Genomic DNA, 13,988 nt, shown 5'->3' on the forward strand with positions numbered 1-13,988 from the left:
TGATCCCGGGGGAAATTGGTTTTTGTTACAGTTGCACCATAAATAATAAATAGTAATAGAACCATAAATAGTTAAATAGTAATATGTAAATTATGCCAGTAAATTAAGAAATAAGTCCAGGACCAGCCTATCGGCTCAGGGTGTCTGACCCTCTAAGGGAGGAGTTGTAAAGTTTGATGGCCACAGGCAGGAATGACTTCCTATGACGCTCTGTGCTGCACCTCGGAGGGATGAGTCTCTGGCTGAACGTACTCCTGTGCTCACCCAGTACATTATGTAGTGGATGGGAGACATTGACCAAGATGGCATGCAACTCAGACAGCATCCTCTTTTCAGACACCACCGTGAGAGAGTCCAGTTCCATCCCCACAACATCACTGGCCTTACGAATGAGTTTGTTGATTCTGTGGTGTCTGCTACCCTCAGCCTGCTGCCCCAGCACACAACAGCAAACATGATAGACGAGAAGGTAGGAGAATGGGGTTGAGAGGGATAATAATCAAACATGATGGAATGGTGGAGCAGACCGGATGGGCTAAATGCCCTAATTCTGCTCTTGTGTCTTATGGAAAACATGGTTAACGCTAAAACTGCAGGCATAAAATTGTTTAGGCTCACCTGCCACTCAAATTCACTGTCCGACCAATCCCAATAGGTACTGATCGAGGAGGACACATCACTGCAGACACTACCCTCTGGAAAGAGGTCAAAGGATGCGTTCTGAGTGAATTCTTGATCATCAAGCAGAGAGTAGCAGTCCTCCTGATCTCCACAGGAAACTGAGGAAAAGAGCTCCTCACTGCATTCAGAGCTGGCAACGCTCGTTCCACAGGAAGTCAGATTCCATCTGCATGCCAACAAGATACTTTTAAAATTTTCTGCAAAGTATTAGTATATATTAATACTTCCGATATAATTCAGAATCAAGTTTAATATCACTGGCGTATGTCATGAAAGTTGTTGTTTCACAAATTTCAGCAGTAATACATAAAAACAGACTATAAATTATTTTATATATATAAATAAAATAGTGCATACAGTGAGCAAAAACAGTGAGATAATATTCATGGGTTGGTTAGCTGTGCGATCAGAGATCTGATGGTGCTTATAAAAATGCCTCAAATACATGAACCTGCATGAGAACAAAGTGATTAGCGCACCGCTATTACAGCTCGGGACGTTCCGGAGTTCAGAGTTCAATTCCAGTGCCACCTGTAAGGAGTTTGTACCTTCTCCCTGTGACCGTCTGGGTTTTCTTCAGGTGCTCCAGTTTCCTCCCACAGTCCAAAGATGTACAGATTAGCAGGTCAATTGCTCATTGTAAATTGTCCTGTGATTAGGCCAGCGACCAACAGGCCAGTTACCGAGTGGCATGACTCAATGGTTTGGAAGGGCCTGTTCCGCACTGTATCTCTAAATAAAATCAACTGTTTTTGCTCCAGACAAGGGGAAATACTACGACAGAAATGTGCGAATGACCAAAGAGGAATTCGTTTTCCATGTTACTCCAAATGCAATCTGCTTTCTCCCTCCCCTTCATATTCACAGCAAGAACAAAACCCAGTTCTCACTGGATTCTGGAGGATCCGGAAATTGCTTGGACACCATATTGGGAAGGTAAAATGAAGGTCACACGTTTTGAGGCACGGGTGTGCAAACTCTACACAGACAGCAGCATTCTCACTCAGTGTGTGGTTGTCTTCAGGCGCTATTTATTTATTTATTTATTTAGAGATACAGCATGGAACAGTCCCTTCCGGGCCAATGATCCACACCACCCAGCAAACCACCTATTTAGCCCCAGCTTAATCACAGGACAATTTACAATGACGAGTTAACCTACTGATTGACAGGTCTTTGGACTGCAGAAGGAAACCAGAGCACAAATAGGAAATGCACACTGTCACGAGAAGAACATACAAACCTCTTTAAGAGGACACCAGAACTGAATTCCAAACACTGACGCCTTGAGCTGTAATAGTGTTGTGCAAACTACTACAGCACCCGAAGTAGCTTTGTTATTCCATGGCACTTTCTTTCCCTTCACACATCCCAAAAGGTGTGCTGATTAGCAGGTTAATGGGCCAGTATAAATTGTCCCTAACATGTAGGTAGAACACAGAATATTACAGCACAGTTCAGGCCTAATGCGACCCTTTAACCTACCCCGTAATCAACCTAACCCTTTCCTAGATAAAGGGTATCGAATCGAAGCATCGACTGTTTATTTCCCTCCTTAAATGCTGCCTGACCTGCTGAGTTCCGTCAGCATTTTGTACATGTTACTCTCGATTTCCAGTATCTGCAGAATCTCTTGTGTTTATAATTAATGCAGGATTCGTGTAAACGCCTAATGATCAGGGTGGACTTGGCAAGATGAAGGGATGACTTCTGTGCTCTGTGATTATGCTCTGCTATTCTCAGCTCAATCCACTGCAAGATCAGTGACAGTGTCAAGTAAGAAGTGTGAGCTGTATAAATACGTGCTGCAGAGATCTATTCAGGTAACAGCATCACTGTCAGAGGAAGCAAAATAACTGGTACAAACTGCCTTTTATATTCACCTACCATTGACTGATCATACCTCAGATACCCTAGAGAACACCTCCAAGTTTAGGTGTCACAATATACAGTACAGATGGGAGAGGAACGTGGCCAAACCTGTGACCATTAGGGTAAGGTGAGGTCATCCACCTGAGAAACTAAATGGCAAGAAGATGTAGACTCAGACACCACAAACAGAAATTATTAGAAGTACGAAGATACAAAATTTAGCGGGACTCACAGATACCACATAGAGAAACTATATTAAAAAAAAACAAAAAAAAACTAAATCTGTTGATGAGTCCCAGAAATTTCAGTGACACCACAAACAGGAATTATTAAATGTCCAAATATACAAAATTTAATGTGTGAGTCTGAGAGACACCACAAATTATATAAAAAAGCAAAATGAAACAACAACTTTGAATGTGTTAATGAGTCTTGCTTTTTTTCAAGGAGACTGGAAAACACATCAGGAAGGAAAGACTTCGTAAAGTAGGGTGCAGCACTTCATTGCAGGGCTAAGATTATACTACTTGGAATAACATCAGTACATTATGACACGTTCTTGTTAGACAGGTCATCAAAGGTTACAGAGAAAGGTAGGAGAATGGGGTTGAAGGGGATAATATATCAGCCATGATTGAATGGCAGAGTAAATTTGATGGGCCAAATGGCCTAATTCTGCTCCTGTTTCTTATGGTCACATTGGACCAAGCAGGTTTCAAAGATTCAAAGGTACATTTATTATCAAAGTATGTAAGCAGTATACAACTCTGAGATTCGTATTGTCCAGATAGCCACAAAACAAAGAAAACCATAGTGCCGTTCAAAGAAATCAACTCCACCCCCATGCACAAAAAACTAATCGCGCAAAAGTGAACAAGAACATCAAACCTCAACCCCCCACTTAAAAAACAAATTGCACAAATGTCAAGAACATTAAACCTCAACCCTCCAACATAAAAACAAATTTTACATATGTCAACAAAAGTATCAAACCTCAACCCAACCGCATAAAAAAAATCACGCAAAAGGCAACAAGAAAGGATATAAAAACATAAAACTGAAAGAATCCAATTTTAACTACAGTCCACAGCGCAATCCATAAATCATTAGAACTTTGGTAACATCCTCCAACAGGGGGAGGGGGAGAGACCACTCAAAAGCAGAGGCCTTCCCTTGGGAGCAGCGAGCCAGAGGCAGGTAGTCAGTGCTGAACACTCGCTCGCCTTCTGTATTCGCCTCGATGTTTCAATTTTCCTCAACGCTTTAATCACTGAGAAATGGAGTCGACCATGAGCTCGTGCCCTGTCTCTAAGCTTCTTTACCTTGAGGTTGCTCAAGTCTTGGAATTTTCTCCGAGACAGAAAAGCTCTAGATTACTCAATCGATTTTCAAGTTGTAAATTGTAGGCTCTATCAGTACCAGAAACACATTTAAAATAAAACAAGATGTAGAAGAAGTGAAATAGACAGTTTCGGTGACTATCTAGAAGATGTCGCCTGAGGAAGCGCTGTTCGCTGGTGCTACCTTGACTGGAGTACAACGAGTATAGTTTATGAATTAATCAAGTGAGGTACTTAACATGAATTAAAGATCTTATAGTGTGGTTTAAAAAAAGTTTATTTCCTCTGTTGAGAAGCTTGCTGACAGGGAGAATTTCATCATATAGTAAGGATAATAATCAGAAACACTCCCTCCTAAAAACACTGAACAATTGAAAATTGTACAAACAAAACAGCGATTTTGTGGTGTACACTCAGGTCTGCATGGCCAGATTCTGCTCTAACTCCATCTATAAGTTTGCAGAAGATACCACCATAGTGTGCCAGGTCTCAAATAATGATGAGTTGGAGTGCCAAAGGAGACGGAGAGCTTAGTAGCAGATTATCATGACAAAGAGCTGGTCAAGAAAGGGAAGAAGTGTGTGTGTGTGTGGGCGAATTTGCTCCTCTGAACATCAATACTGTTGAGATCGAGAGTGCTAGAGCTTCAGGTTTCTAGTAATGAACATCAACAATAGACTGTCCTGGTCCAACGATGTAGATGCCATGGCCAAGAAAGCTCAACGATGTCTCTGTTTCCTCAGAAGATGAAGGGTTATGTGCCATGTCCCTGGCAGCCCAGTTGAGCACCACCAAAGAATTGTAGACTTTGTTCCCCAGCCAGGTGTGATCACAGCAGTGCTCTAGAAAAGGCAACTAGTCCATACTGAGCTCCTTTGTCTTGCTACTACTTGCAAGGTTTGACAACCCCTGACAAAAGACAATGCCCCAAGATGCAAAATTGAACAGCAACACTCCAATCACAAATACTCCATTCAAATCCCTGTACAGCAATCAGAGGACTATACACTCAGAGGCCACCCAGACTTTGAGTTGAAGAGGAAACAATGAATGGATGGACAAATGCAGAAATACTCACATTGGGACAAAAAAGGAAAGACGGGATAGGCACTGATCTGCTGGGAAACAAACAGGGAATGCTGCAAGAACTCAGCAGGCCCAGTAGCATCTGTGGAGAATTAAAAAGAGTTGCCATTTCAGTCAATAACCTTCCTTCTGCATTTGAATATCCAGAAACACACACTCAGTGGCCTCTTCATTAGGCATGTCTGTACATCTTGTTAATACAAATACCTAATCAGCCAATCATGTGGCAGCAACTCAGTGCATAAAAGCCTGCAGACGTGGTCAAGAGGTTCAGTTGTTGTTCAGATCAAATATCAGAATGGGAAAAAAATATGATCTGAGTGAATTTAACTGTGAGTGGTTTGAGCAACTCCGAATCTTCTGATCTCCTGGGGTTTTCACGCGAACAGTTTCAAGAGCTTACAGAGAATTGTGTGAAAAACATCCAATGAGCAGTAGTTCAGTGGATGAAAGCATCCTGTTAATGAAAGTCAGAGGAGAATGGCCAGACTGGTTCAAGCTGACAGGAAGGCAACAGTAACTCAAATGGTGTGCAGAGCTGCATCTCTGAACATATATATCAAATCTTGAAGTGGATGGGGTAAGCAGAAGTCCATGAACATACACTCATTGGCCACTTTATTAGATACAGGAGGCACCCAATAACGTTGTCTCTGAGTATACATTCCAGTCTTTCAAAGTGGCATCTTCTCTCATATGCAAATTCAACCCACGTCATTCTTCAATGAGAACAATCAGAACCAAAACACAAGAGGCAGCAGAATCGGCAAATCACTGTCTTTATTCCAGAACCCAAGACCCTCCAAACCAACAACTTCACAACACTTCTGAAGCCAGTACAACACATGCCTGGATTTAAGGTAGATTGACAACACAATCCGCTGGCAGGTCGTCAATATAAAATTTGTTAGCTGGGCCATAGGGCACCATGGCAGTGTAGCGGTTCGTATAACGCTTTCACAGTTCCAGGTGGAGTTCAGAGTTCAATTCCAGATTCAGCTGTAAGGAGACTGTACATCTCCCTGCGGAATGCGAGGGTTTCCTTTGGCTGCTTCGGTTTCCTCTCGGTCCAAAAACATACTGGTTAGCAAATTAATTGGTCGTTGTAAATGCCCCATGATTGGACTACAGCTAAACAAGGGATTGCTGGGGGGTGTAGATCAAAGGGTTGGAAGGGATTTCGTGGACTTGCATAAATTAAGTCCACAATTCAAACAATATTTGAGCTGGACACACCTTAATGCAGCACCAATTCAGTAAATGGGACAGAAGCCAAATAATTGTCGATATTTTTACTCAGCAAACTTTTCTTTTAAATCGCTAATGTGCGTTTTCAGGGCCCAGCAGATGTGAATAAATACATTTGTGAAATGGCACCCAGAGAGATTTATTTATCACAATATTAAGTAACTTACAGAAATAGCTTTAGTGTGAATACAAAGTGTAGACGAGTCTACGTTTCCTGCTGAAATTCATTCCCTCTGCACACCCCACAAGTAACATTTGGTATCTAATTCTCAGTGCCAATAAAACCAAAGGTTATAGAATATGGTCAGACTGCTGTTACCTACCGGTTGGTGTGGAGTCTGTGCAGTGGGTCAGTCCTATGGCACGATGAAAGCTGGCATCCAAAGTCACTGACATCAAGACTGACAACATCACTGGTGTGTCCCCTCTGGGGTAACAAGGGAAATGGCTCATCTGGCGCCAGGAACTTGCCGTACAAATCATCCGACATTTTTCGTTCAATAATTGATGCGCGGATGTAAAACCTGTCAAAGAAAGAAGGTTTTAACAGACAATGTAGTGAAAGAGTGATGCACAGGAGCGGCACAGTAGAGTAGCAGTTAGTGCAATTGTTTTACGGCACCAGCCAGGTTCCACCTGTACTCACTAGAGTCTAGAAGAATGGGGAGGCGGTGGGGGGGGGGGGGGGGGGTGGGAGTCTCATTTAAACCTACCAAATATTTAAAGGCCTAGATAGAGTGGATGTGGAGAAGATGTTTCCTACAGTGAGGGAGTCTACAGCTAGAGGGTGCAACTGCAGAATAGAGAGGTCCATTTAGAACCGAGATGAGAAGGAATTTCTTTAGCCAGAAGGTGATGAATCTGTGGAATTAATTGTCACCGATAGCTCTGGAGGCCAAATCATTAAGTATTAAAGCAGAGGCTGAGAAATTGCTGATTAGTTAGAGTGTCAAAGGTTATGGAGAGAAGGCAGGAGAATGGAGTTGAGAGGGATAATTAATCAGCCAAGATAGAATGGCAAGAGCAGACTCGTTGGGCTGAATGGCTGAATTCTGCTCCGATGTCTTACGCCTTTTTGGATTCCCACTGCTCTCTGTAAGACATTTTACGACCTGCTTCAATGTACAGGTGACAAATAAAGTTAATTATCTCTATACAAAACTTCACCATGGATGTTCTCAAGCCTGGCTGCAAAAAGAGGAGGATTGGTCGTGGGGCTAGCAACCCCATCCTATAAAAACACAAAGCTACAAAATACCAGCAGAAGATCCAAGGAATTCATCACTGGGAGAGGAAGGACACTTCAAGAAGATGGGCTACATCTGGGAAGAGTTTGAAAGACTGGTCCAAGACTCTGGTGAGCTGCTGTCACTGGCCTGCATGGGCTTTAGAAGAATGCTCACACAAGGAGAGAACATACCAACTCCTTACAAACTATGGCGGGAATTGAACCCCAACCTATAAATCGCTATATTACTGTGCCACCCGTAAGGTACCACGCCTTATTGAATCAAGAAGTCTTCGGTGGTGTGGTGTGATCAATGCAAGGGGAGCCAAATAATGGAGAGGGCAGGGAAGAAGTGCTGTTGTAATATGATTGCCACTAATGACATAATGGGTAGGCTCAGCACAGAAACAAGCCCTTTAGAACAACATGAAAGCAAGACAGCAACTATCCTTGATTGGGAGTTTGAATAGATTTGGTATGTCAACAAATACACTCACAAACATCTATAGATGTACCAGGGAGAGCATTCTCAGGCTGCATATGGGGGGGGGCTACTGCACAGGACCGAAAGAAGCTGCAGAAGGTTGTAAATTTAGTTGGCTCCATCTTGGGTCCTAGCCCACAATGTACCCAGGATACCTTCAAGGAGCAGTGTCTCAGAAAGGCAGTGTCCATTATTAAGGACCTTCAACACTCAGGGCATGCTCTTTTCTCACTGTTTCCATCAGGTAGGAGATACAGAAGCCTGAAGGCACACACTCAGTGATTCAGGAACAGCTTCTTCCCCTCTGCCATCTGATTCCTAAATGGACATTGAACTCTTGAACACTCTCATTTTAAAAATATATATTATTTCTGTTTTTAGCACAATTTTTAATCTATTTAATAACTGCATACTGCAATTGATTTACTTATTTATTAACTTTTTCATTCTATATTATGTATTGCATTGAACCGCTGCTGCTAAGTAACCAAATTTCACGACACATGCCGGTGACAATAAACCCTGATTCTGACCATGACCATAGGCAGGGCAGTAAGCAACTGGATCACTGTACAGAGACCAAGTTCAGCTCCCATCATAGCTAGGAAATTCAGACTGAATTAGTGAGTGTCTAATCATCTCCCCTGGACGTGACCATTGCCATGATTAACGCCTTGAGAGTCCTAATGGGGCAGAAATTCAACCAGGCCAGCCATGTACAAATAAAAGCTTCAGCTTGGATCAGAAGTTAGATAACCCGCTTTGAGAAACTCGCTTAATTTATGATAATTCAAGCTTGTTAACTTGTGTTTGCGATGTACTGTGCTGCTGTAAACTAATTATCATGGCATTACGCTGTTACAGCTCGGGGCATCAGAGTTCAATTCCGCTGATCTCTGTAAGCTAGTTCCTATGTTCCTTCCTGTGTGCATGTGTGTTTTCCTCTGGGTGCTCCAGTTTCCTCCCACAGTCCAGAGTTAGTAGGTTAATTGGCCATTGTAAATTGTCCCATGATGAAGCTTGGGTGGAATTGGTGGCTGCTGGATGGCACGGCCCAAAGGACCGGTTCCCCACTGTATCTCTGAATTAAATAAAAAACCATAAGGATTCGCTTCATCTTTCACTTGTATATCGAAACGTGCAGTGAAATGTGTAGTTTGGTCAAATCAAATCAGTCAGGATTGTGCTAGGCAGCCTGGAAATATCGCCATGCTTACGGTGCCAACATAACTTGCCCACAACTGACTAACCCTCCTGCAGTATGCCTTTGAAACGTGGAAGGAAACGGGAGCAACCTCACACAATCACAGGGAAAACATACAAACTCCTTACAGACAACGGTGGGAATTCAACTCCTATTTTACAGCTAACCACTACACTACCACGCTGCCCTATCTAGGTGAAAATTGGATAGAAACCTACCTCCCACCTACCATTGTAACTTACACATCACACCTTCGACTGCATATATTGGCACACATTTATCCCATGTTTAATTCAGCCTTTCCTGCAACACTTTGGAAACCAGAAGATATTTTTGGCAGTGTGATAATTCCCCCACAGATACAAACCAAATTAGAACCAAAAGCTAACAGCACTGAATGCCCTGAGAGTCCCCTAAGAACTTGCCCAAATATAGGACAGTATGAACAATCCAGGGCCAAGGAAACACAAACCTCACACTGTTAATTGAACTGAGCTTCAACTTGTCACCAGCAGATAAACAAGCCCTTTGCCCCTCCGTGTACGTATCTTACACCAATCCCTTTTATCTGTACTTATGCATGTTGGACGTGCAGTAACTTTAATCAGCGAATCAAAAACAAAAATGCAATCAGGAAAACCTTACAGTTTTACGGTAACCTTTTCTCACAGCATAAATTCAAAGAAACAGCAAACTGTTTCAATGTGAATTAATCACACAGGAACTCAAATTATTCCCAAAAAGTAACATTCTTAGTGCAATAAAGTGTAAGAACAAAAATCTGATCACAGCTTCCAAAATTAAGAGCGCCGTGGTAGCATAGTGGTTAGTGCGACGTTATTACAGCTCAGGGCATTGGAGATTGCAGGTCTATTCCAGCGTCCTCCGAAAGGAGTTTGTATGTCTTCCCCGTGAAAATGTGGGTTTCCTCTGGGTGCTCCAGTTTCCTCACACAGTCCAAAGATGTACCGGTTAGTAGGTTAGACTCATAAGCCACTTGTGAGCCCATAAGTAGATCAACAGAACAAAGACCATCATCCTCGACCTCGAGGGACAGCCACGATGAGTAGGTTAATTCGTCATTGCAAATTGTCCCTCCTCCAAGAGGATGACAACCTTGTCATAGGCTTTGGAGGCTTGTGTGCCTCAGTGACCCAGGGAGCTACGTTGGCCAGAGTCAGGGCTTATGCTTTGTCTCTTGACAAGGTCCCCATGCCAAACAGGTCAAAGGTTAGAGGCTGGCCCTCCAGGTTCGGGCGCTCAACCCTGACTGGTAAAACAAAACTGTTATAGAAACAGCAATGAAGAATCCTTCTACGTACGAGTGCGACAGTATTCCTGAGCCTCCACTCAGAACTTGCATGACTGACAGTAGTGAAAACTGAGCCACTGACATGACAAAGGAAGCCCTGAACACCACCAGAGATGGAGGACCTTCATTGCTGCCCCACATGCCAGCGGCTTAATGGGCAGTAAGTAAATTGTCCCACGATTGGGCAAGGATTAAAATAGTAGTTTGCTGGGCAGCACAGCTCAATGGGCTGAAGGGCCTGTTCTGCGAGGATCTCTAAACAAAACAAATAAATGAAAATAAATAAAATTAATTCCAGGAAACTTGTTGATAAAAATGCATCTCTGATATTGGCATTGCAGAAGTGCCTTTTACCTACTGGAAGCTCACAGTGGTAAACTTGAATTTTTGAAATCTTATTTGGGGTTTGAGCATAAACCAGGTTACCTGAAGGAAAAGTCACCAGCTAGCGTTCTCTCACATACATGGAAACACAAGGTGAGATGCATCATTCATGTCAACGACCAACACAGTCCAAAGATGTGCTGGGGGCAGCTCGCAAATATCGCCACACTTCCGGCGCCAACATAGCTTGGCCCATAAACTACTAACTGGTACATCTTTGTGGGAGGAAACCGAAGCAATAGGGGGAAACCCACGTGGCCATGGGGAGAACGGACAAATCCCTTACAGAGGTGCGAATTGAACCCCAGGCTATTGATCGCTAGTGCCATAAGGTGCCAATGTCATGTAATAGCTAGCATTATGCAATGACAGCTTGAGGGGTCAAGGTTCAGAGTTCAATTCCTGTGTTCCCTGTAGGTAAGTTTGTACAGACTTCCTGTGTCTGAGAGTTTCCTCTGGGTGTTCCAGTTTCCTCCCACAGTTCAAAGCTTAATTGGTCCACGGCAGATTACGCTGAAGGTTAAATGTGTGTGTTGCTAGGGGGTGCAGCTCGTCAGGCCAGAAGGACTATCTCTAAATAAACAAACAATAAAGCATTACACTCACCGCTAAGCTACTGTGATCTGCATTAATAAAACATCCTGAGACTATTACAGGGGACCTGGTTAAAAACATCTCATCATATCAGCAGCTCCCAGCAGCACTACCACGGACTGAAGCCTGGATTATGAAAATTCACATCCCTTGTTTGTGGAATCAGAGCAGAGGCTGCCTGAGTCAGCCCCTTGAACGTGTGATCCCTGGATTAAAACTCAAGCCCACGAGCGACTGACTCAGGGACGAGGAGTAGGCAGGCAGAGCCGCTCTGAGTCAGGGCTGACAGCAGGTGCCACCCACCACACTACCTTCCATTCAGCTCACCTCCTTCGGACAGGACGGTGTTCAGAGGTGACCAAGCAGCTGAGCAGACCGAAGAAGCGGCTGCAAGCCCTGGGGCTTGAGATACCAGTCACCCTGGGGAAAGCGAGTCACCATCCTGGGGCAGAGACTGGGGGAAGAAACTCAGGGCGAGGTGTTTTCACAGAGCGTCAGGGGTGGTACCAAAGACAAACACAACAGTGGTGCTTCAGAACAACACACACAAAATGCTGAAGGAACTCAGCAGGTCAGACGACTCTATGGAGGGGAATAAACAGACAATGCTTTGGGCTGAGATTGTTCATCAGGACTGAAAGGAAGGGGGCAGAACCTGCCAGCTTGTACAATTCCCTCTCCCTCTGCTTCTCCCCATTTCCCTTCAGTCCTGATGAAGGGTCTCCACCCGAAACGTTGACTGTTTATTTCTCTCCAGAGTCTGCCTGACCTACTGAGTTCCACCAGCATTTTGTGTGCGTTGCTCAAAATTTTTAACATCTGCAGAATCTCCTGTTTACAAGCAGTGTTTTAAGAGGCTGTTAGATGCACAAACATCCAGGAATGGAAGGATATTGATCAGTTATAAGCGTCAGAGATTTAGATTAATCTGGCATTGTGTTTGCTGCCAACACAAAACACAATGGTCTGTCTCTGAGTTGCAGTTACAATAATTGAAAATAAAGAGGCAACCAATTGTATGGCTCTTTCAAAGAACTTATACAGATAAAATAGGGATTTTTTAAAATAAGATCTTAGTTGTACAACAGCAAATTTATATAAAAAATAAGAACAGTGAACACCAAGCGGCCCAGAGCAAAGCATTTAGATAGCAACTGAAACAAGGTCACACTGTATCTCCAAATAAAAATTAAAGCACTCACAGGGACCCGCTGTGGGAGGGGATGAAGAGAGACCAAGGTCCCACCACTTGCAGGGATACAAGGAGCGAGGGGAGTGGGGTAAGAGAGGAACTGAGATTTCATTGCCTTAAGTTCTGGGGCGGGGGGTGGAGTGAATTGAGGTAGAGAGTTGTCACCACGAACAGGAACTTGACCCAAGGGGACAGAGACTGCAGTCCCACCACCCACAGGATCTGGGGCATGAGGGGACAGAGACTGAGGACCACCCACACAGACTGAGGTACAGAGGTGTCACCACCCACATGATCTGAGGCTGTAGGGGACAGAGACTGAGGACCATCCAGAGATTTATGTACAGAGGTGACACGACCGACAGGAACTAGAACCGGGGGGACAGAGACTGAGGACGACCCACACAGACTGAGGTACAGAGGTGTCACCAGTGACAGGAACTAGACCTAGAGGGGACAAAGACTGAGGACAACCCACACAGACTGAGGTACAGAGGTGTCACCACCCACATGATCTGAGGCTGTAGGGGACAGAGACTGAGGACCATCCAGAGATTGATGTACAGAGGTGTCGCCACCGACAGGAACTAGACCCGAAAGGGACAGAGAGTGAGGACCACCCACAGAGATTGAGGTACAGAGGTGTCACCTCCCACCGGATCCGGGGCTAAGACCGAGACCGTGTCCCCATCATCCATATAAAGTGAGCCTAGGACCGGGGGGCGGGGAGCAAAGACCAAGGTACCATCATGCACACGGATTCAGGGCAGGAGCTGCAGCCCGGGGGTTTGGGGGAGAATGGAACAGGGTCTCTACTTCTACCAGAAATACAGAGATCCCACCACCCTTAGGACCTGGAGCCTGGCGGGGCTGTGGGGAGACCGCAGGGAACAGAGGAACGGATCTCCCCACCCACTGGGTCCCGGGAGTGGTAAAACAGAGACCAAGGTTCCCACCACCCACAGGACCCGGCGCTGGGACAGGGGGCAGAACGACGACGGCTCGACATTCACATGCTCCCGGGAACGGGGACCGGTGCGGCCCGGGATCCCCCTCCGGATATTACTCCCCTCCCCGGACTCACCCGCTGCCGCTGCCGCCACCGCGGCTCCGCGTCCCTCTGCCTCCGTCCCGCCGCTGACCTCACTTCCGCTGCCGCTCTCCCACCATCCACAGGGGGCAGCAGCGGCTTCCCTGTGCCGGCTCAGAGCAACGACAGGGAGCTTCCCCAGTGATTCCCAAAGCTTCCCCACTGACTTCCTCGTGATCCCTAAAGATTCACTAGTGATTCTCAAAGATCCCCAGGGACTTCTTAGTCATAGAAAAGTACCGCACAGAAACTGGTCCATTTAGTCTGTGCCAA

At 44.9% G+C, this 13,988-nt stretch overlaps 1 protein-coding gene across 1 annotated transcript in view; it reads right to left on the reverse strand.

The window, feature by feature from the left end:
* fam199x (family with sequence similarity 199, X-linked) overlaps nucleotides 1–13,802 on the reverse strand; it is a 31,021-nt gene extending 17,219 nt beyond the window's left edge. Inside the window, exons 1-3 of the mRNA XM_072271039.1 lie at nucleotides 13,710–13,802; nucleotides 6,551–6,751; nucleotides 619–847 (exon numbers count right to left, since the gene is read on the reverse strand). Of these exons, the coding sequence (XP_072127140.1) occupies nucleotides 619–847; nucleotides 6,551–6,717 (396 nt within the window). The 5' untranslated portion in view covers nucleotides 6,718–6,751; nucleotides 13,710–13,802. The remainder of the gene's footprint in view (nucleotides 1–618; nucleotides 848–6,550; nucleotides 6,752–13,709) is intronic.
* Nucleotides 13,803–13,988: the final 186 nt, after the last annotated feature.

This window comes from Mobula birostris, chromosome 10, assembly GCF_030028105.1.
Source record: "Mobula birostris isolate sMobBir1 chromosome 10, sMobBir1.hap1, whole genome shotgun sequence".
Lineage (NCBI taxonomy): Eukaryota > Metazoa > Chordata > Chondrichthyes > Myliobatiformes > Myliobatidae > Mobula > Mobula birostris.